Raw genomic sequence first — 24,150 nt, forward strand, 5'->3', positions numbered from 1 at the left:
TACAGCACCACTGGGCGCTCACGTGACCTCCTGCCGCTCTCCTCCTCTCTTTCGGGCTGACATCAGCAGGGAACTTTAGCTCCTCCCACTGAAGTGATCGGATCGAGGAAGGAGAGCACCGACAGGTCACATGAGTGCGCAGCGGAGCTGTAAAATAAGATATTTTGCTGAATATTAAAAAAAACAAACAAACAAACAAAAACACACATTGCATATTATGCTGTATCTTCCTGTAAGAGAGGGGATTACAGGATTTGTCATAGGTGACTTTACAACCACTTTAATGAGCACAGGAGGTCACCCTCACTGCACAGGTGTCGTTTGAACACTGGACCAATGAAAGTATATGAAAATTGCCATACCTAAACTTCAGCTTTCTACAATCATGTACAATTTGAAATATACTGTACAGTGCATACCACAGTGCTGTAAAAGATAGTGAAATAACCAGTAATCAAAGCAAAATTTTCCCTGATCAGATGCAGTAAACTGAGTTGGATTGGTTTCTGAATCTACAACACTGGCATTGCTAAAAGCCAGTAGAATCACAGCCTTTGGTGTCCAGAAGGAATCCCTTTTCTTGTTTTAACAGTGCTTACCCAACTTAGAATTTTGTGGCCAAATAAGAATGAATTTTGTGATGTCTATTTATGCTGATGTAGCACCCTCCTAGGTAGGTGCTAGAAGAGAGTATAATTTTTGGTCTTTCTGTTTACCAGTAAGATGGTCAGGTAAAACTTAGTGTGCTCTCTGCCTACCAAGGAGCAGGATCTATTGGTTAGGTCTGCTCATTGTACTCAGGTGCAGCTCAGCTTGTTCTGACTGTCCCCCACTGGTCCAAAAGGGAGGCATATTGAACAGTGGGAGTGGACCTGGCAAGTGGGCGCACAGGCTTCGTTACAGCCCTGGCAATTGGCAGAAGGAAAGTACTGCATTGCATTGTGATACTATATAAAAGCTCAGAGTACATGTGCTCAGTGTTGTTGAGCCAGGGAACAGAGCCTAGGAAGGAGAGGGGTGGCAGCCCTCTCCTTTGTGAAAGTGGCCGTGCGGCCCTGGGTGGTCGTCCCAGGGGCCTAAGAGAGAGAGAAGCTAAACTCAGAGGTCCTGCAGAGCTGACTAGAAGGGAGACACCAGGAATGATCTGATTCTGCCTAAAGTGAGTACAGATCTGTGTCTTTGGGACCTGTCAAGTGAGGGCTGCCCCCTTCAATTAGAAGAGTCAGTGGGCAGGTGTCTGTAAAGGGTTTACTAGAAAGTGTCCTGAGGATAAATTAGTGCACCAAGTCTGCTGCTAGTGAAAGCAAGAAGACTTAACCCTTCCATATATGTGGCTGTATGGTTAAAGCGGCATGTCTGCTTCCACAGATCATCTAGTGAGGCCAAGTGAGAGTCCTCATCTTTTGTTAATCGTTCAAGTTTACATGGAAAAGCCTACTGTGCCTAATGGTAAATGTGATCCTTATCATTGCTCCTTCTACAGACTTACTAAATATACTGGTTATGTCCATGCATGTTTGTTATTTCCCTGTTAAAGGGGTTGTAAAGGTTTGTGTTTGTTTTTTTTTTTGTGTGTGTTTTTTCACCTATGCATCCCATGCATTAAGGTGAAAAAACACCTGGTTGTCACCGGCCCCCCAGCCCCCCTGTTTTACTTACCTGAACCCCTTCATTCAGTCGGCGGGGACGCGCTGTCTCTCTCTCCACGGGCTCCTGGCTCTTGATTGGTTAGATTGATAGCAGCGCAGCCATTGGCTCCTGCTGCTGTAAATCAAATCCAATGGCGTGGGCGCCGGGGGCGGGGCAGAGTCCTGCATTCGGCCTCTATGGACGCCTAATGCTGGACTTGGGAGCGCGCCCGCAAGATAATCCCCAGGGAGAGCGCGTCTCCCAGGGGGTTATTTGATTCGGGGAGGAGCCGTGAGAGCCGTCGAGGAACCCCAGAAGAGAAGGTTCAGGGCCACTGTGTGCAAAACGAGCTGCACAGTGGAGGTAAGTATAACATGTTTGTTATTTAAAAAAAAATACCCTTACAGTCACTTTAACTCTCTTCTCTTGAATTGTATTGTAACTGTACTATCTCCCTTTTTATTTTGTAAAGTGCTGAATCCTGAATAACAATAATAATAATAACAACAGTACAGAATTGCATTTACCTGTCCCGTTGTCCAAAAGCTCCATAGTCACAGGCGTTCCACCTTCTGGTTCAATAAAGGCCATCACTTTTGCTCCAGTCACTGGCCGCAATCCTTGACTTATAGATGCATAGATGACCAATAAATTTGGATAGGTAATTGTATTCTGATTCACGTGACAGAATGCAAGAATTGGTGGCACATTTTTAGCAGCTGCTTTGGATATCACAGTTATGCCTATAGCTTGGGGTGATGTAAACGAATTGCAGAGGCTGTAATCCCAGCGTCCTCTCTAAAATTGAAATTTATTTTATATATCATTTAGCTTATGAAAGACAACAAATTGTAAATTACTATTTGTTCTTCTCCTCAAAAATGGTATTCTAATTTCGAAAAATTAGTGTGGTTCACTAATACTAACAAATGCAAAATTATTTTTCTCCAGCCAGTCTGTTTAGGGCTGGGTTCACACCAGTGCGAATTGGATGTGGTCTTCACTGCATCCAATTCGGATAGCAGAAGACTGTTCCTGGCTATCTATGGAGCCGGTTCACACATCTCCACAACGGCTCCGGTGCTAATTTCACTGGAGTCCTGTGCATCTTTTGGTCCTTTTCAAGTCCGAATTCAGCCCAAAATTCAGGCTGAAATCGGTTCTGAAACGATGCATTAAGACTCACCGGACTCCTGCTGAGAGCCACTGCGTTCAAATCCTTTTCATCTCTGAGTTTTACAAGGATGTACAGGAGAGACGGCTGCAAAAACACAAAGTTATATAGGAGGATTTGTTTCATCGCTGTGCATCATCTGAGGCCATTCACCTCAATGGGTTTAGGTAAGCGTTTACAGCCACTTTAAAGCAAACCTTTGCTTTGCTATGGATGCATTTGCATTGAATCCCCCTTCCTAGCAGTGCATACTTGCACTTTCCCATTGCTCTTTTCAGCTCCTGGGGATAAAGAAAAAACTGGTACTTCTAGTTATAAAGGAACATGTTCCCATGTCCTAGACCTGAATCAATCACGGGGCCCCATTACTGCCACATGGGGAGAGTTCAAATCCTTGTGTAAGCTATGACAAAATATAGCTTACATAGAACAGCTTTTCCTGCTCCTAGCAGTTAAAAAGAAAAGCGGAAGAGCAACATAAAGTCACTAAGAGATGTATCCACTGAATTCCTACTGACACAGTAGTAATTGGGACAAGAGTTCAAAAATCCTAAGACAAAGACAAAATACATATATCAGTGCTGAAAAATTTCAGCATTCTGATGTACACTATATTACCAAAAGTATTGGGACACCTGCTTTTACACGCACATGAACTTTAATGGCATCTTAGTCTGTAGGGTTCAATATTGAGTTGGCCCACCCTTGGCAGCTATAACAGCTTCAGCTGTTCTGGAAAGGCTGTCCACAAGGTTTAGGAGTATGTCTATTGGAATATTTGACCATTCTTCCAGAAGCGCATTTGTGAGTTCAGGCACTGATGAGGATGAGAAGGCCTGGCTCGCAGTCTCCGCTCTAATTCATCCCAAAGGTGTTCTATAGGGTTGAGGCAGGCCAGACAAGTTTCTCCACCCAAACTCTCTCATCCATGTCTTTATGGACCTTGTTTGTGCATTGGTACGCAGTCATGTTGGAACAGGAAAGGGCCATCCCCAAAATGTTCCCACAAAGTTGGAAGCATGAAATTGTCCAAAATGTCTTGGTATGTTGATGCATTAACCTCCCTGGCGGTATGATTATTTCATATTTTTGATGCTGAAAGCGGTACGAATATTTTGCATGGAAATTTGGCGTTTTATATTGTAGGCCTGTAATTCTTAGAAATAACTCACTTAAATCTGTCCAAACCAGAGTCCAGTAGATATCCCGGGTATGATAAAGTTTGAAACACAAAATCATAAATTATAATATAATAAATAACTATAAATAATTATACCAAATAATAATATAATAATAATAAAAATTATTCAATAATGTAATAAAATCAAAAACACTGAAATTTGCTCAGTTGCAGAATTGTCGCTGTCAATACTTTCAGTGTTTGATGACGGATCTCCCCACAAATCGCTATCGCTCAATTCTGCGAGTGATTCTAATTTATTATTGCTGTTTTCTAGCTGGTCTAAAACCCTTTTGATGTAAAGGGACGGTTTTGGTTGCTATGGACAATCTCCAGTTTCCAGGCAGAAAGAACAGTTTTTATAATATAAACCTGCATGCAAGGCACTGGAGAAACCACTAGGGACAAAAGGGAGGTGAAATAATTTCATACAATAATGTAATCTATAAGACTACAGTGTACTGTATGTATTGTGCGTGTTTCACTTTTTGAATTTGGTGCCGTTCTCCGTCCCCGTGCGTCGCAACGCTCGCAAGGAACGGAGTTCGTCTCCGTGATGAATTGAGCGGAGGACGAGCCGCTCACACTGTGGGGAGACATCGCAGGATCCAGGGGACAAGGTAAGTAAGCTCTGCCTGGATCCTGTGATGCGATCCCGAGTCTGGCTCGGTGATACCGCTTTTGGTTCTGAAATTTCACGCCGAGCCAGACTCGGGAATACTGCCAGGGAGGTTAAGAGTTCCCTTCACTGGAACTAAGGGACCAAGCAAGAAACAACCCCACACCATAATCCCCCCCTTCACCAAATGATTTGGACCAGTGCAGAAAGCAAGATCCATAAAGACATGGATTACTATTATTATACAGGATTTATATAGCGCCAACAGTTTGCACAGCGCTTTACAACATGGGGGGCAGACAGTACAGTTACAATACAATTCAATACAGGAGGGATCAGAGGGCCCTGCTCGTTAGATCTTACAATCTAGAAGGGAGGGTCAAGTGGCTGAGGGTGTTTGGGGTGGAGGAACTCGACTGGCCTGCACAGAGTCCTGACCTTAACCCGATAGAACACCTTTGGGGTGAAATAGAGCGGAGACTGTGAGCCAGGCCTTCTCATTCACACCAGGGCCTGACCTCACAAATGCGCTTCTGGAAGAATGATGAAAAATTCCCATAGACACACTCCTAAACCTTGTGGACAGCCTTTCCAGAGGGGGTTAAAGCTGGTATAGCTGCAAAGGGTGGGCCAACTCAATATTGAACCCTATGGACTAAGACTTGGATGCTATTAAAGTTCCTGTGCGTGTAAAGGCGGGTGTGCCAATACTTTTGACAATATAGTGTACTTTAGGTTGCCTTTTAGTATCTTGAAATAGTAACCTTGTTTGATACGTCTACCAGTATACTCAACCGTTGATGGCGTACCCTGGAAAGGAATATTGCAGATTTCTTGTGTGGCTGATTTAAAATGTCTTCGACAATGCCACCTTTGTTAAGTTCAAGTTCAGTGCAAGGACACAGCAAATACTAAATCTGTCGAAATACGAACACTGTACAACACATGTCAGTGCTTAGCAATCTGCTGTGGTATGTAGAGTTAAAGAAAGCTTTAACCACTTCAATACAGGGCTCTTTCTCACCTTCCTGCCAAGACCAATTTTCAGCTTTCAGTGCTGTCGCATTTCAAATGACAATTACATGGTCATACTACACTGTACCCAAACAACATTTTTATCATTTTGTTCCCACAAATAGAGCTTTCTTTTGGTGGTATTTGATCACCTCTGGGGTTTTTATTTTTAGCTAAAAAAATAAAAAATTTGAATGAAAATTTTGGATAAAAAGTACGTTTTTCTTTGTTTCTGTTATAAAATTTCGTAAATAAGTAAGTTTTCTCCTTCACTAATGGGCACTGATAAGGCGGGACTGATGGGCACTGATGAGGTGGCACTAATGAGGTGAAACTGATAGGCACTGATGATGAGGCACTAATATGCAGCACTGATGGGCACTGATAGGTGGCACTGATATGCAGCACTGGTAATCAATCAGTCCCCTTGTCAGGAGAGCAGCCGATCGACAGATGCGAGTAGAGGAAAAGCCAATACGCGGCTTTTCCTTTTTACACTGTGATCAGCTGTGATTGGACACAGCTGATCACGTGGTAAAGAGCCTACGTCAGACTGACAGGTATGGAGACGAGTGAGGGGAAGATGGCCCCCACCCATCTCCATAACAATGCAGGGAGGTCCTGTCATGCATTTTTTCTATTACAAGGGATGTTTACATTCCTTGTAATAGGAATAAAAGTGACACTTTTTTTTTAAAACAGTGTAAAAATAAAAAATTAAAGGCAAAATAAATAAGAAAAAAAAATTTAAACATGCCCCGTTCCGACGAGCTCTCGTGCAGAAGCGAACGCATACGTGAGTAGCGCCCGCATATGAAAACAGTGTTTAAAACACACATGTGAGGTATCGCCGCGATCGGTAGATCGAGAGCAATAATTCTAGCCCTAGACCTCCTCTGTAACTCAAAACATGCAACCTGTAGAATTTTTTAAACGTCGCCTATGGAGATTTTTAAGGGTAAAAGTTTGTCGCCATTCCACGAGCAGGCGCAATTTTGAAGCGTGACATGTTGGGTATCAATTTACTCGGCGTAACATTATCTTTCACAATATTAAAAAAATTGTGATAACTTTACTGTTTTCTTATTTTTTTATTTTAAAAGGTGTATGTTTTCCAAAAAAAGTGCGCTTGTAAGACCGCTGCGCAAATACGGTGTGACAGAAAGAATTGCAAAAACCGCCATTTTATTCTCTAGGGTGTTAGAAAAAAATGTATAATGTTTGGGGGTTCTAAGTAATTTTCTAGCAAAAAAAAAACAGTTTTTAACTTGTAAACAACAAATCTCAGAAAGAGGCTCGGCCCTTAAGTGGTTAAAGTGTCATTAAACCCACATCATAAAAACTATCAATAAATGATGTATTACATGCTGTGCATACTCACTCAGTCACTACAAAATTAATTTTCTCTATTTTGCAAAAAAACTGTTTGCTCCTGCTGTTCTCTATCTTCACCTTTTGTCCATATTCCCAATTCAGCTAGGGATTTTGCAGCTGTTAAAGCAACTCTACACATGCTCAGTTTTCAGTGAGTTTCTATGCTGAGCATTTCCTCCTTTTCACATCTGAGCAGTCCATGTGACTATAGAGTCACACATGCGAGCGTATACACAGTGGTAAAGGATAGCCCACTCCCTCCCTCCTCCTCCATGCCCATTAACCAGCTGAACACAATAGGGGCAGACATGTAGATGTAGATTAATGGTGGCTTCACCTCCCTCAAATTCTAAGACATAGGCTGGAGGGGCGTGTCACAGCCTCTGAAATCACCCACACCATGTTATTTCCACAAAATAGTAGAGATTTGATTTCAAATATATATTTGTATGATGATTTAAAACAGTCTATTGATATTAATTATTTATTTTTTCTGTATTCCAAAGGGCGTTTTTGTTATTTTGAACATGTGACCAGCAGCACAGGACTAGAAGGTCCTCCTGCTTATGCTTTCCTGCAGACAGGCTGGGAAAGATCTGGGTCATGTGACAGCTGTATGTGGATTAGATGTGCAAGCTAAAATGCTGTTTTTTTTATTTCCCTTGCATGTGCCTCTCGGATCTACACTGACTGCACTTCCAAGTGCACTTTCGGTGCAATTTCAAGTGCACTTTGCACTTGTAGGTGGCACTTGTAGTGCAAAGTGGATTTGACTTTTGTAAATAACCCCCATTGTGTTTTTTTCAAAATTGTTGATCTACTTTTGTTTATAGCGCAAAAAATAAAAAACGCAGAGGTGGTCAAATGCCACCAAAAGAAAGCTCTATTTGTGGGAACAAAAGGACGTCAATTTTTGTTTGGGTACAGCACTGCACGACAGCGCAATTGTCATTTAAAGCGATGCAATGCCGTATCGCAAAAAATGGCCTGTACATTGAGCAGCCAAATCTTCCGGGGCTGAAGTGGTTAAACAGAACCTGTGCCTCCTTATATCAGGTGTCCCTATAAGAGTCCCTCCTTACATCAGGAGTTCTTATCAGAGTTCACCTTACAACAGGGTTCCTATAAGAGTCCCACCTTACATCAGGTGTCCCCATCAGTGTGCCCCTTTGCATCAGCTGTCATCATCAGAATGCCCCTTATATAAAATGTCCACATCAGAGTGCCTCTTTACATCAATTGCCCCCTCAGAGTGCCCCCTTACATCAATTGCCTCATCAGAATGCCCACTTACATCAACTGTCCCCATCAGAGTGCCCCTTTACATCAAATGTCCTCATCAGAGTGACCCCCTACATCAATTGTCCCTATCAGAGTGGCCCACTACACCAAATGTCCCTATCAGAGTGACCCCCTACATCAAATGTCCCCATCAGAGTGACCCCCTACATCAATTGTCCCTATCAGCGTGGCCCACTACACCAAATGTCCCTATCAGAGTGGCCCACTACATCAAATGTCCCCATCAGAGTGGCCCACTACATCACATGTCCCTATCAGAGTGGCCCACTACTTCAAATGTCCCTATCAGAGTGGCCCACTACATCAAATGTCCCTATCAGAGTGGCCCACTACATCAAATGTCCCTATCAGTGTGGCCCACTACATCAAATGTCCCTATCAGAGTACTCCCCTATATACAATGTTCCCATCAGAGTTCTGCTTACATCAGTTGTCCCCATCAGAGTGACCATTCACATCCAATGCTCCCATCAGAGTCCCTCATATCAATTGTCCCCAGCTCTCATGGATTAGTGGTTGTACTTCCAGAGATCTGGGGGGGAGGGCACAACTAAAATCTGGGGGTGGGGGGGAGCGTACAACCCCCTGATTTATTATAGCAGTGTTCCCCAAATTGCAGCCCTGTGCTTGCTTTTATCCAGAACTATTCCTCCTGCTAAAACCAATGCTAGAGGCGCAATGGGGTTGATTTACTAAAGGCAAATAAACTGTGCACACTACAGTTGCTCCAGAGCTTAGAAAATGAGGTAAAGCTTCACTTTGCAAAGAGTACCCAATCACATGGCAAAAAAAAAAAAAAAACAGCATTTTTGCTTGTACATGATTGGCTGATGGAAGTCAGCGCAGCTTCTGTTCATTTATTAAGCTCTGGAGCAACTGCACATTGCAAAGTGCACAGTCTTTAGTAAATTAACCACAATATCTTCCACTGACACAAACTTTGGTGTGTAATTCCACTGACAATAATAATGGGACCTAATGGTAATTCCTCCCATTAACACAAATAAGGGATGCAATTCCTCTTACTGTCACCAATGATGTAGCACAATTCCTCTGAAACCAACAATGGGGCACTATTCTTCTCACTGATACCAATGATAAGGCACTATTTCTTCCACTGACACCAATGATGGGGCATAATTCATCTGACTAACAACAATGATGGGGCACTATTCCAACTAATAACACAGATGATGGGGCACATTGGGACATTTTCATCTACCCCTGGCCACAACCTGGTTCCCCTGAAGTTTGGATGACAGTAAATTGACTCTATGTGCAGTAAGTTTCGGGACGTATGTATGATATGGACACAAAAGATTTTCTAAAGCTCACTACACACATTGCAATCTGATAGTACAATCTCTGTCAGATCTACCAACAAGTAGTTAGTACCTGATTGCATAGAGATTGCTTGGATAGCATAGGCAGCAGATCCTCATATTACATAGTTTTGGTAGCTCTAATGTTTATTGTACAGAGATTATATAGTTAAATTGTCATGTGTGTGTGTGGGGAGCCTTATGCCCCGTACACACGATCGGACTTTCCAACAACAAAACCGTGGATTTTTGTCCGAAGGATGTTGGCTCCATCTTGTCTTGCATACACACGGTCACAGAAATGTTGGCCAACAATTATGAATGTAGTGACGTACAAGACGTACGTGGTATCTCCATTACGAACGCTAGTTTTACAAGACCGAGCACTTCCGGCTCGTCCTTGATTCCAAGCATGCGTGGACTGTTGTGCGACAGACTTGTGTACATACGATCGGAAAGTCCGACAACAAACATTTGTTGGCGGAAAATTTGAGAACCTGCTAGTCAACATTTGTTGGCGGAAAGTCCCCCAACAAATGTCCAATGGAGCATACACACGGTCGGACTTACCGCCAACAAGCTCACATTCAACATTTCCCCTAAGAAAATCCGATCGTGTGTACGCAGCATAAGAGTGACCCCTTCCAGCCTATAACCTAACACTTAAAAGGCCAATCCACCTAAGGGAATGGCAGATCCTCGCATAAACCATTGACCTTTATACTGTATGTCTTAGAAACCTCAACAGCAAAATCTCCCTGACATAATTCCTGACTACCTAGAAGTTTGGATGATCCTGTTCAGCTTTGCTTGTTCCAGCACCTTCTGTTTCATTTTATAAAACATGCAAACAGAAAGAGTGAGGTGCCTTCATAACAGATACAACAAGTGTGCAGACCAGGTACCAAACATCCTCTGATCTTTGTTGGCTCATAAATACAGAAAAGAGAAAGAAGAAAGTGGTAAAGCAATTTAAAGAGTGTTTGCTTCATATGTATCTAAATTAATTTCTAAATGTGATATATAATTCAGCTTACCAGTTCTTATGCCGCGTACACACAGTCGGACTTTTCATCTACAAAAGTCCGACGGACGCAGACGGACCAAATCCGGCGGACAATCCGATTGTGTGTGGGCTTCCCCGGACTTTCGGCGGACTTTACCAGCCACAAATTTGAGGGACTTTAGATTTGGAGCATGTTTCAAATCTTTACGTCGTAACTACGCCGGACCCAGAAATCCGCTCGTCTGTTTGCTAGTCCGACGGACAAAAACCCACGCTAGGGCAGCTATTGGCTACTGGCTATCAACTTCCTTATTTTAGTCCGGTGTACGTCATCACGTACGAATCCATCCTACTTTTGTGTGATCGTATGTAGGCATGTCCGTTCGTTAGAAAGTCTGCCGCAAGTCCGACAAAAGTCAGTCGAAAGTCTGTCGGACGGGCTGTTGGACTTTTGTAGCCGAAAAAGTCCGACCATGTGTACGTGGCATTAGATGTGTTGGATGCATGCGTTTCCTCTTTCAGGCTAGCTACATTTTCTGCAAGTATAGCAAAACTTACACTCATTCTGCCAGAATTCCATTGTTCTTGTTGTTTCCTATACACTGATATCCTAAACATTATTAGATATCCTCAGTTCTCTTCTGTAAACTACAACCTACCAATCTTCTCTATTTAATGGAAATGAAGAAAGGGGGAATTGTTTGTAGCTCTAAGAAGGAATACATTCTAGGCTGACAATGTTTTTCTTTCATAAATCCAGTAAAATGAGCAAATGTTGTTATCCTTGGACAGGAAATGTTTAACTGGCAGGTTTTCAAGATTATAAAAAAGGAAAAACATGAAAGAGGAAACTAATTCAGCCTGATACTGACCGGTGCATGCTGAGTCGGTGACGTCACAGGGGTGCAATGCCACCAAGTAACATCACCAGGTGGCCCCCCTCTCTTACCTATTTAAGAACTGACATTTTGGTGAATGAGTAGGGGTACAATGTACTCCATGCTCATTCACATGGGGGGGGCGGGATCTGGAGGCCCCCTTTTTTGAAGCCCCCTGCCCGCTGACCCCCACAACCACTGCCCAGGGTTGTCGGGAAGAGGCCCTTGTCCCCATCACATGGGAAAAAGGTGCTTTGGGGTGAGTAGGGCAGGGTCCGCCCCCCTGCCCCAAAGAACCCTCCCATGTTAGGGCATGTGGCCTGATATGCGCTTGCTCACCCCCCCCCCCCCCCCATTTCCTGACCTTCTGGGTTGCATGCTTGTATATGGGTCTGGTATGGATTTTGGGGGGCTTTTTTTTAAAAAAACTATTTTGGTATGGGGTTCCCCTTAAAATCCATACCTGAACCAAAGGACCTGGTATGGATTTTGGGTACCCCAGCTCAGTTTTTATACCTTTTTTTTCTATTGCCAGTAATGTTTTTTATTTTCATTCAGCTGTCAGCGGGGAAGCCCCTTGACAGCTGATGACTCATCCGTTGTCAAGAATGCAGTGGCCGGCTTTTCGGCCACTCCTTAACAACCAGCTATGCACTATGCACCACGTAGTGCATTGTGGGGTGCTTGATGGGCGAACATACCGCCGAGCGCCCCGCAAATTTGGGTGTTCGCTGAACGGGCAAACAGGTGATGTTTGGACCAAACTTTTGCTTGGCTCGAACTGCTCACCCAACTGCAATCGTAATCTAATTACTATTAGATACTAGCGTTTCCTGTTCATTCCTGCACTGCTTCTGCAGTACCTGTCAGATGTTACGTCCGCGTTGTGACTTGTGGTACAGAAGTACTGTATGCTAAATGAAGAGGGAATACTGCTTCCCTGCATGTCTATCATAATACTGACAGTATGCCCCCTGACTTTTTTTTTACTGTACTCACAGATCAGGTAGGCTAGGTCCAGCCCTGTAATAAATGCCATGGCATTGACTTTATAATACCATATTGAAATTATATCCTTCCTCATATTTGTCAACCTTTCTGTTTTTCAAGGGAAATGTTTGCAGTCAGTATGATTCTGGTTTTCTAGTATCCAAGCCAAGAAAATTGCTCACCTTCAATTAATTTAGCCTGTGTGACAGTTTGGCTGGCAAGGGGCCATTTTCCCTGTGGGGTTTACATTATCTATAGACTCATGAACATTTCATAATACCTCTACTGTTCCTGGGAAGTGGAGCTTGGACAATTTGGAGGTTACATCACTAGTGAACCATATTGAGTCATATTCTCTTCCATTTGGATCTTGTAAATTAATTCTTGGTATTGCAGTTTGCCAGGTGACAAGAAAAAACGTGTCATTTCCCACTGTACTATCAATAAAAATAGTGCCGTTCAAGCATGCTGATGGTTGGAGGCTCTCGGTTATGCTTTCCAGCTGTAAATATACAATGGTTATACATATGGTAAAATAACAATGTATCACATTTGAAATAGATGGAGTAAAAATAACATTCATGTGTCAGCCTGTGTGATGGTGTGTCTAAACCCACTATTGTCAATTTACAGTATACAGCATGTGGGGCTTAAGGGACAACTCTAAGATCACCTTACAAAGGATCTGTGAGGGACTGCAATTTGTAGCATTCTTTTGCAGTGTGCCTTTCTGATTTAAAGCCTAACCCCAACCCAAACTTTTTTTTTCTGTTTTGGACAGACTATGGAAATCATTGAACTTCAGTAGCCGTTTTATTGTGGTCTTTCTGCTTATTTAGCACATATTCCCCCAATTCCTACTGGGACAAGAAGTAATAGTATCAAGTTATTGCTATTGTCTGTGGCTTTCTGTGCCGAGGACAACCATTATTCTTGTTTCTGGTTCTGCTGTCACAAGTTGTCAATGGAACAGGAAGTGAGGTGAAATATCACCAACTGGGTCAAGGAAATAATAAAAACTTGACAGTGTTTTAAAAATATTGACTTTTTGAACACTTTCCAAAAATAAGAAAAACAAGATTTTGTCTGGAATTGGTCATTAAAACTACCCTGCGCCATTTCAAAATACCTAGAAAGAAGACTACAAATACAGTGACCATCCTGCTGAATAAAGTGACCATTCTGCTAAACTCCATTGTGGAGGAACCATTCCCTGATGTCCTCTGGAATGTCCCCTTGGAATGTCAACCTTCTGCTCCCCTACATTGCTCAGTGGCTCCTCCTGATGACTTCCACATCAATCAAGACACAGTACTGAGGCTGGTGGGAGAACTCTATGAGTACTGTGAGGGGAAAAACACTAGAAGTGTCTGTTTGTAGGCAGATTGAACTGTCTTTGGTATTAGCAAGTTAGCGGCTGGCCCAGGCTGTGGGAAAGGGTTAAATGCTGCAAGCTCAGCTCCAAGGCTTTTGGTCCTCGACAGCCCACCTGTGCTATAAAAAGGGGGATGGCTGAAGTCTGAGAGTCGAATCTAGAGTGGGTCCATGGGTTCCAACACTGCCTGTAAGTGGAATTGTTTGACGCTGCTGAAGGCACCAGGGTTTTCAGAAGACATCCAACCATGGACAATGTCGTAATAGACTCTTGCCTCACCAAGGTATGCCTGGACCAATATGCCACAATAGTTAAGGTTAGGGAAAGAACGTTGTTCATACTAAACTGGTATGGCACATTTCTTTATTAAAGTTGCATCAACCGTTATAAGACTTGTCTGAAGGTATTCAAGGGGGTGCAAGTGGGTTTTGGTGTATCTAAAGAAGGCGTGCTCACTGTTATTTTATTTAAGAAAGCATAAAAATAGAAAGCCATTTACATGTATTAAGACCAGACATGAGCCTATACAGCTTTAAAAAGTTCCCATCTGCAACCGAAGGATGGCAATGGATTGGATACTTCAATATAAGCTTCCACTGCCAGCTTGCTCTCTCTCTTACCTTATGTGGAGGTGGGGTAGGTTTCCCTGAATAAATGATTTTTCAATGAACGCCTTAATGCAAACAGGGTAGGAGCTGACCAGACATAATGGGGTAGGGAGTTCCAGATAATAGCAGAAGTTCTGAAAAAGTCCTGGAGGTGAGCATGGGAGGAAGTAACAAGGGAGCTAAAAAGCAAGAGGGGAAGAGCGGAGTGGACGATTTAGGTGATATCTGCAGATTAGGTTGGTGATGTAGCTGGGGGCAGTGCTACGGATGGCTTTGTATGTTGTGGTTAGCATTCTGAATTTTATATATTTGGCTAGTGGAAGCCAGTGAAGGGATTAGCAGAGGGGGCCAAAGTCTTGAGTCAGTTTATAAGGTGTATAAGTCTAACAGCAACATTCATGATAGACTGAAGGGGGGATAGCCTGTGTAAAGGCAGGCCAATGAGGAGGGAGTTTGATAACAAGGAACCTATTCAAAGATTCCATTTGTGATAGTATGTAATGGCTGTATTTTGAGGGTTTAGATATACTTTAAGTGGTAAAACCCACCCAGAAATACTACAGGTAGGAGTAAATGCTGTAAAATATATTTGTGATTTTGTAATGTATTCAGAAGTTCAAATAATGGATTATTGAGTCATACATTTTGTTACGTTACCTGAACAGGTTGTTCAGAGTCAAATCCATTTCGAGGTAAAGCCCCAGTAAAGGCACCAATTAAGTCATTTATGTCCAGAGTATCAGATGCGGAAAACATTAATCCTCCTGAAAGAACAAATTGCACCAATAAAAGCCTTTCTGGTATTGGAGGATAGGTCACTATTTGACATTATTTATAATTTCTAAAGCGCACCAGTCATGTCTGCAAGGCTTTCAAGATTTTTTTCCGCATGTGGTCCAAGAGTTATAACATGTATGATGACTCCACTTGCTGCTATTTCGTGGAAGCATAGGCTCAAATTGAAGTTGTCTTCTCCATCTGTCATTAGAACTATTTCAGTGCTTTGTGCTGAGCCGTGTAGGTTTTTGTTTACCTGAATCATGGAATAAATTGCAAATTTACAAGTACAGTACATGAGTAAATGTGGTTATGTACAATGAACAACATTCTGGTTCACATATTACCCAACTGTTAGAGTCTTTTTTAAATGGTACAAGCATTTTAGCTTTCATGCTGCTATTACCCCAAGCAAGCTGCAGTCTGTCAATTGAGATGATTAAATCCAATTGATATTGTAGCCCCCTATCCCTAGAGAAGAAATCCAGGTATGGCATTTTTTACATGGTTCTATTGGTCCAGCTTTGACCAATATAACTATGCATATACCATACCTGTAGGATCCTCTAAACATTGGAAATCACTGTAGTAGTGAGATTAGTCAATTAAAAAAGATTGCTATGATGTCAGTTATCTTTATTTACTTAAAAAAAGGGTTTGTGTTTCTAAATCAACATATTAACGGTGGCTAGTAACTCAGTAGATATTATAGTTTAACTGAACAATAAAGGGGTTGTAAAGGTCCACTAAAAAAATAAATAAAAAAACAAAACAAACATGTCATACTTACCTGTGCAAGGGTTTTGCAAAGCGCAGCCCCGATCCTCCTCTTCTGGGGTCCCAGGCTGGTGCTCCTGGCTTTTCCTCATCATTGGGTGCCCCCCCGGAGGAACCCATGCAGGCTCGCTTCCGAGCCCCACTGCTGTGTCCATTGACACAGACAGCGGGGCTCGGCCCCGCCCCCCTCTCCTGTGTCACTGGATTTGATTGACAGCAGCGGGAGACGGTGGCTGTCCAATGAGGAGAGAGACAGCATCTGGAGCTGCTGGGCTTGTGCACATTGCTGGATCAGATCAGGCTCAGGTAAGGGTGGATCTGGGGGCAGCAAAGAAGATTTTTCACCCGAATGCATAGAATGCATTAAGGTGAAAAACCTTGAGACTTTACAATCACTTTAAAGCTGACCTCTAGGACGGTATAAAATGAATGCAGTTATCAATAATATGTCATTTTTTTTTTAATGCAAACAATGTAAGTGCCTGAATGTGACTTGGTATCAGCCTCTTGAACTCGTGAACATTTTTGTTATTGGGTATATCCTTCTATACCCTAGTAATAACCAATTAAAAGTAACCTTTAAAGAGTAACTTGTCTTTTTTCATTCTTATAGACAAATATGAGAATTTGAGTAGATTATTGTAAATAATCCTAACAAGAAGTGGTATTTTAAAATGATGCTATATTTATGGTACATGGGGCAGTCTTACATCATCATAGCACAAGCAGGCTTTGCTTTCTGGTTATTAGCACTTCACATTTACTATTTTATTGTCCTTCCTCTCAGTGCAAGTCTGACCTGACTGCAAAGAGCAGACATTCTGTAAGATTAGGACCCTTTTAACACGGAAGGCAACACTTCACGGGCAGCACTTCCTCTGAGCGGTGGGCAGTGGCTTCACCCCACGCCTTCTCCTCCTGGGCTTCACAGTGGCTTCCCCTGGATCTCCTCCTTCTCAGCAGCCAATATGATCGCTTCTCATCTTGGCCAATTGGGTGATGGGTCTCAGGACCCGATTCTTGATTGGCCGGTAGGAGAATCAGGACGACAATAGCGCATATTAATTTGCTATTCTCACACAACTGGGTGGGCTCAGGCTCTAACCTATGGCTCTTGCTGCTCTTAGGCTCCATTCACATCTGGGCATTCCGGAAACGCTGGTAGAATCCAACGATTCTGCTCGCGATTTCAGATTTGCGGCAAAACGTGGGACGTGTTTGCGATGTCATTACTTCTTAATGGCAACCCAATCATGGTGCAACTTTGCTGTGGCATAGAACTTAATTCTATGCCACGCAACATGCAAAGCTTATTGCTCAAAAAAGAGCAGATGCTTCTTTTGGAGGACAGTGTCACACATTGCAATTTGCCGTGATTGCAGTGCAATTTATCGTGTGACAAAATTTCACCATGATTGGGGTGCCATTAAGAAGTAATGGCATGGCAAATTCACCCTGTGTTTTGCCACAATTCTAGAATCACAGGCAGGATCACCCGATTCTGCCCCCGATTCTGAAATGACTAGGTGTGAATGGAGCCTTGTGCCGCGTACACATGATCATAATTTCCATCAGAAAAGCCTTGGATGGTTTTTCCGATGGAATTCCGCTAAAGCTTGCCTTGCATACACACGGTCACACAAAAGTTCTCTGAACTTTCGACCATCAAGAACGCGGAGACATACAACACTACGACAAGCCGAGAAAATGAAGTTCAATGTTTCCGAGCATGCGTCAAATTGTTTCTGAGCATGCGTAGGAATTTTGCGCGTCGGAATTGCTACAGACGACTGGAATTTCGAATAGGAACTTTTTCCGTGGGAAAAATAGAGAAGCTGCTCTCAATCTTTTGCTGGCAGAAATTCCACCAGCAAAAGTCTGATGGAGCATACACACGGTCGGAATTTACGACCAAAAGCTCACATCGGACTTTTGCTGGCGGAATTTCCGATCGTGTGTACGGGGCATGAGTTGAGATGAAAGGTGTTATACCACCATATCGCACCATATCGGTGCTTAGAAAAATGGAGGTTAATATTTGTAAGTATTGCGTTGCAGTCAAAATTCTATCTGAGGCAATTCTACAATACCTTACTGACAGTTTTATGAATCTGTCCAAAGTTGAGCCATTTATTGCATGGATGAGAGACAGATTTCTAATGAGTATTTATGAGACTCTGTATGAATTCCAGAGTATCTCTAAAGAATTCAGTTCTAAGCCATACTAAGTTATGCTATACTGAAAAGTATTGCTGTTCATTAGAAATGTATGCCAATGAACATTTACTCTGCTTTTTCTGATTTATACAGGAAAAGTAACTTGGTACCTCAAGTCCAGCAAGAATTCCAGGACAAATGTTCATCATTTCATTTGTGGCAGAAGAGGGAACCAAGGAGATTACATTTTCTCGTTGCTGCTTATCCATTTTTTTCAGAGATGAGATGATAGATCTGGAACTTGCAAACTGGACAACACCAACATAAGCTGAAGATTCAATAATCTGTGAAAGGAAGACATCCACTGCCTGGTGCAGACGGCCTAAGCGATTATCCTGCAATGCATGATTTGTAATATGTTGGTCAGTATTATTTTGCCTGGACTATCAGACTCATTTAGCAAATAACACAAAGGAAAGTAAATAATCATTATTCCTGTTGGGGCTAAACCCCACCAAACTCTTTACTGGAGGCCTTTTTATTTAAATAAAAAATGCAGAATTTCATACAGTTCAAAGTAAACTTCCACTGAATGAATGTGGACAGGGCCTACTTGACCTGCACGTGAGGGGATCTCTTCTCATGTACGCGCTCGTCAATGTCCTGGACCAGGCGGGGTCACGTTCAAATGAAAGTCAACATCATGGCGGTACCCTGGCTGTAGGGAAATATACAGCGTCCCTCTCTAAAACATACTGTCCAATTGATATAGTCTGTGGCTGGTGATTTTGCTTGGGGTGGCAGACGAAGGCTGTTCCAGACTACATCCTTACAGGTATAACGGATCCTCCTGCTCCCATGCGGTCCCACTCAAAAAGCTCTCCTGATCCCAGCCTTCCTCCCTTTTTTTATATGGACCGGGAAGGAAGACAGGACCCAAATAAGCAGATCCCAGGCTTAACGCTTCCCTAACCTGGGCAGTCTGTCTTACTAGCTAAAAGAAACATTCCTCTTGTAGGCAACTGTCTACATGCATATCAAATTGTCCACCCATTCTTTATCATAAAAATACATAAACATTTAGCATCACTGCCTGGTGGGGGTTCTTTAAAGGGAGAAAGTTGTCTTCTTTACACAGCGGATGTGGCTTCTCTTACTCTGACTGGTAGATATGTAGGAGTAACATATGTTTTTGGTAAATCTGACCTCTCTATCAATTGTACAATGTCATTTAAGAATCAAAGCCTCATGGAACAAAAACGCACAGCTAATTTCAAGTACTAACTTAGCTTGAGTCAAAGGAAAGGAAGTACTCTTTCCTTTGTGTCAAGAAAAAAAAAAATACTGTTTCCACTGTGTCAAGAAAAAAATAAAGTAATTGTCAACTTTAGCAATATTAAAAACATTTTTCTATAGCTAAATATAGCCTAATCATAAATTCATGTTTAAATTAAAAATAACCATAATTCCTGGCTTTTAAATTGCAGGTCAGGTGATCGCTGTTGATTCCAGAGAAGTTCATGGACCTGTAGGTGGGCTTGTACACAGTACAACATTACGCCAAAGCAGGATTAGGAAGAACATTGCATTGTCTGGAAACCTCATCTGTTCTTAATTAAGATGAAAAGCAGGGGGCATTAGCATCTTCTTTATGTGCAATTACCATAAAGCTAGAGACATACTAACTTCGAGCTGAGGCCAAAATGTGAATAAATATAATATAGTTCATTAGTGATATAGTCCCCTACCAAAGTGAATAAAAGTTCTCTATATTCACTCTTTGGACTTGTGCAGTGCAGCACTCTTCCACCATGTAGCACTTTCCATTAAGGCTTCAGTGCATATCCCCATATGTCAAACCGCCGTAAAAAAGAAGAAGCTATATAGTACTAACTGAATTCACTTTATTAAAAGCCAGGCATAAAAAACACAAAATGTATTAATCAAAGCGCATATTACATGTCAGCTCCAAACATAACAACCGTCAAGAGCTGAGCACAGAGATTGTTCATCACATCACATCTGTGAACTGAGGTACACTACAATACAAGTGCATGGTGCTGTGTGCCTAGGTTCGTTGGAGTGCCATTTAAAGTGATTGTAAACTTTTTTTTCTTCTAAAAATAAAAAAAAATACTTACCTGTTCCTTGGTAATGGTATTGCACAGAGTTGTTCCATTTCCGCCTCTTCTGTTGTCTCCTGCCAATGCTCCCATCTGTGTGCCTCCATAGCAAGCCTAGTGCTTTGGCAACAAATGTGTTTTCATGCTCTTGAGCTGAGCTGTGTGCATCAATAGACAGATACAGCATGGCTTGGCCACACCCCCCCCACTCCTTTCCTCTTAAGATTTAATTGACAGCAGCAGGAGCCTATGACTCCCGCTGCTATCAGCGCAGCCTGTGAGAACCGGGAGAGGTGAGAGAAAAACTATGGCCGGGCACAGCACTGGATTATTAATTATTATTTTATTGAACCCTCTTGTATTGAATTGTTTTGTTGGTGTATTGTCTCCCTTTATATTGTAAAGTGCTGCACAAACTGTTGGCATTATATAAATACTGTATTATAATAATAATAATAATAATCCAGTCTGTGCTCGGCCATAGTTTTTCTCTCACCTCTCCCGGTTCTCACAGGCTGCGCTGATAGCAGAGGGAGTCATAGGCTCCTGCTGCTGTCAATTAAATCTTGAAAGGAGGGAGAGGGGGGTGTGGTCAAGCCATGCTGTATCTCTCTATTGACGCACACAGTTCGGCTCAAAGCATGCCCACACGTGTGTTGCCAAAGCACTAGGCTTACTATGGAGGCACACAGATGGGAGCATTGGCAGGGGACAACAGAAGAGGTGGAAATGGAACAGCTCTGTGCAATAACATTACCAAGGAACAGGTAAGTATTTTTTTTATTTTTAGAAGAAAAAAAAGTTTACAATTACTTTAAATGGCACTCCAACAAACCTAGGCACACAGCACCATGCACTTGTATTGTAGCGTACCTCAGTTCACCGATGTGAAAACACTGTGCTAAAAAAAAAATGCATGTCTGATTTTCACTATAGATGAACATCTCTGGCATACTTGGGCTAGGTATGGGTCTGTTAGGTGCTTGTAAAGCCAAAACCTTATTTTTGGTAATTTTGGATAGGGTAGAAAGAGTTTAAAAAACCCTGTCATATTTCAATGCTGTATGATTCTAGGTTAGGGAGATTTACGCTCTATTTGTCCTAATTTTTTTACTGCCCCCTGACTGTCTGTGCAAAGGAGCCCTAAAGCCTAGTACATGCTATCAGTTTTTTTTTGCTCAACCCAGTAGCTCAACCCGTTAGTACAGCGACCTCCCCTGCTGAGCTATTGTGTTTTGTCAAGGGGTGCCCCCCCCCCCACCAGAACACTCCAGTCAGCACCATTAACTGAAAGCACTGATCAGGATCCAATTGGCTGCTAGTTTTCCGGCATGCTTGTCCAACATTAGCTGGACAAGAGAGGATTTTCTTTACTTCGGAGAGAATACTCAAAACACAAAAATTGGCTTTAGAAGCACTTTAAAGTGCCACACTGGGCAACAGAAAAAATTCCACTTGCAGCGTGGCCTTCCTGCATTTACAATACAGGACCAGCGGTCCTGCATTGCACATAAGGACAGTGAGGTCCTGCCCAGAAGAGGAGATCGTAAATATTATAGATTATTCCTCTACCCCTAGAGCATTGTCATAAGCATTTAACCCAACTGTGCTGAGGGCCTCACTGCAAGAATATTTTTTAATCCAAAAGTTCCTCTTTAGGCGATACTAAAGCTAAAAACATTTTTTACCTGTGTGGAGGAAAAAACAAGCCGATGTCCCTCTGTCTTCTGTCAGAGGGACATCGGTCCCGAACAGGGAGAGCCACTGCTGCTAAGCAGTGCCCACCAGTGCCACCTGCCAGTGCCCACCAGTGCCACCTACCAGTGCATATCAGTGCTGTCTATCAGTGCCTATCAGTGCCACCTACCAGTGCCACCTATCAATGCCCACCCATGCCACCTATCAGTGCCCATCAGTGCTGTAAATCAGTGCCCACCAGTGCCTCATCATTAGTGCCACCTATCAGTGCTGCCTATCAGTGTGAACTACCAGTTCCCATCAGTGCCACCCATCAGTGTCCATCAGTGCCACCTATCAGTGCCGCCTATCAATGCCACCTATCGGTGTCCTTCAGTACTACCTATCAGTGCCCTTTAGTGCCACTCATTAGTGCTACCCATCAGTGCCAATCAGTGCCCATCAGTGCCTCATCATCAGTACCACCTATCAGTGCTGCCTATCAGTGTCACATACCAGTACCCATCAGTGCCACCTATCAGTGCCCACTAGTGCCGCCTATCAATGCCCATCAGTGTCGCCTTATCAGTGCCCATCAGTGCAGCCTCATCAGTGCACATCAATGAAGGAGGAATTATTTAAAATTTTTTTTAACAAATTATGAAACGTTTTTTTTTTCAATTTTTTTTGCCTTTTTAAAAAAAAATAAGCTGGTGGATGTGACGGATTGTCGCTCCGGTCTCCCAGTGGGATGGGAGAACCGGGCAGAGCGGCGGAAGGTGGCGCTCCTTATGATAATGGCCAAGCAGCTGATTAGCCGCATCGGTTGTTATCATGAGCTAGCTGACCGCTAGCTCTAGAAACCGGCACCGGGGTGATGCCTGTAACCACTTCAAGCAAGTGACGTACAGGTACATGATTTGGCATGAAGTGGTTAGTTCAGAGGCGTATCTAGAAACTTCAGGGCCCCGGTGCAAGAAATCATGAAGCTGGTGGGGAGGAGGGATGGGATCAGTGGAAGTGCTGGTGTTGAGGGGGGTGGCAGTGTTGTTACTTGAGGAGGGGTGGCTGCAGTGGTACTTGAGGGGGGGTGGATGCGGTGGTACTTGAGGGGGGGGTGGCTGCGATGGTATTTAAGGGGGGTTGTAACGGTGATACTTGAGGGGGGGGTGGCAGCAGTGGTACTTGAGGGGGGGTGGCAGTGGTGGTAGTCGAGGGTGGGTGGTAGCGGTGGTACTCAAGGGGGGTGGTAGCGGTGGTACTCGAGGGGGGGTGGTAGTGGTTGTAATGGAGGGGGGGTGATAGCAGTGGTACTTAAGGGGGGGTGGTAGCGGTTGTACTGGAGGGAGGTGGTGGGGGTGGTACTGGAGGGGGGGTGGTAGCGGTGGTACTTGAGGGGGGGCAGCATTGTTACTTGAGGGAGGGTGGCTGTGGTGTTATTTAAGGGGGGTTGTAACAGTGGAACTTGAGGGGGGTTGGCAGCAGTGGTAGTCAGGGGTGGCAGCGGTGGTACTCGAGGGGGGGTGGTAGCAGTTGTACTGGAGGGGGGTGGTAGCGGTGGTACTGGAGGGGGGGTGGTAGCGGTGGTACTGGAGGGGGGGTGGTAGCTGTGGTACTTGAGGGGGGGTGGTAGCGGTTGTACTGCCACTTACTGATCCCACACCCCCACCACCAATCTCATCCTCCAGGAATGCCTTGCCACATGGATAGACGGAACAGGTACTCCACGCAGTCGAAGAGGGGAGAGCTCCTCCCCCGCCTTCACTCAATTGGTGTCAGCAGGTCTGCTGACTTTATTTTTCAGTGTCCGCCCCACCTCCTTACATTTTCTCTGTCTCTGGGCGGGGCGGTCCACAGTCTCTCAGCACTGCCTCTGCCTTCTCTCTCTCCCCTCAGCGGGCGAAAGCCCCCCTCCCCGTGGGTGCGGTGGAACGAACCACCGACACATGACGCCCTCACCACAGCAGCCAGAATGGACACACACAGGACAGCAGTCAGGTGGGCCCCTCACACTGACGAACGGCCGGTCGGCGGGCCCCCCTGAAGTGGCGGAACTACAGGGCCCAGTCGCAAGTGCGACTGCTGCGAACCTGATAATTCCACCACTGGGTTAAATTTATTATTATTATTATACGCGATTTATATAGCACCAACAGTTTATGCAGCGC

The 24,150-nt window shown here is 43.6% G+C and overlaps 1 protein-coding gene across 1 annotated transcript in view; it reads right to left on the minus strand.

Moving 5' to 3' along the window:
• Positions 1-24,150, minus strand: part of LOC141103523 (calcium-activated chloride channel regulator 1-like) — a 118,594-nt gene that overhangs the window by 13,874 nt on the left and 80,570 nt on the right. The window contains exons 7-11 of the mRNA XM_073593200.1: positions 18,353-18,577; positions 15,324-15,504; positions 15,129-15,235; positions 12,769-12,990; positions 2,157-2,427 (exon numbers count right to left, since the gene is read on the minus strand). Of these exons, the coding sequence (XP_073449301.1) occupies positions 2,157-2,427; positions 12,769-12,990; positions 15,129-15,235; positions 15,324-15,504; positions 18,353-18,577 (1,006 nt within the window). The remainder of the gene's footprint in view (positions 1-2,156; positions 2,428-12,768; positions 12,991-15,128; positions 15,236-15,323; positions 15,505-18,352; positions 18,578-24,150) is intronic.

Source organism: Aquarana catesbeiana, linkage group LG07 (assembly GCF_042186555.1).
Source record: "Aquarana catesbeiana isolate 2022-GZ linkage group LG07, ASM4218655v1, whole genome shotgun sequence".
Classification (NCBI taxonomy): domain Eukaryota; kingdom Metazoa; phylum Chordata; class Amphibia; order Anura; family Ranidae; genus Aquarana; species Aquarana catesbeiana.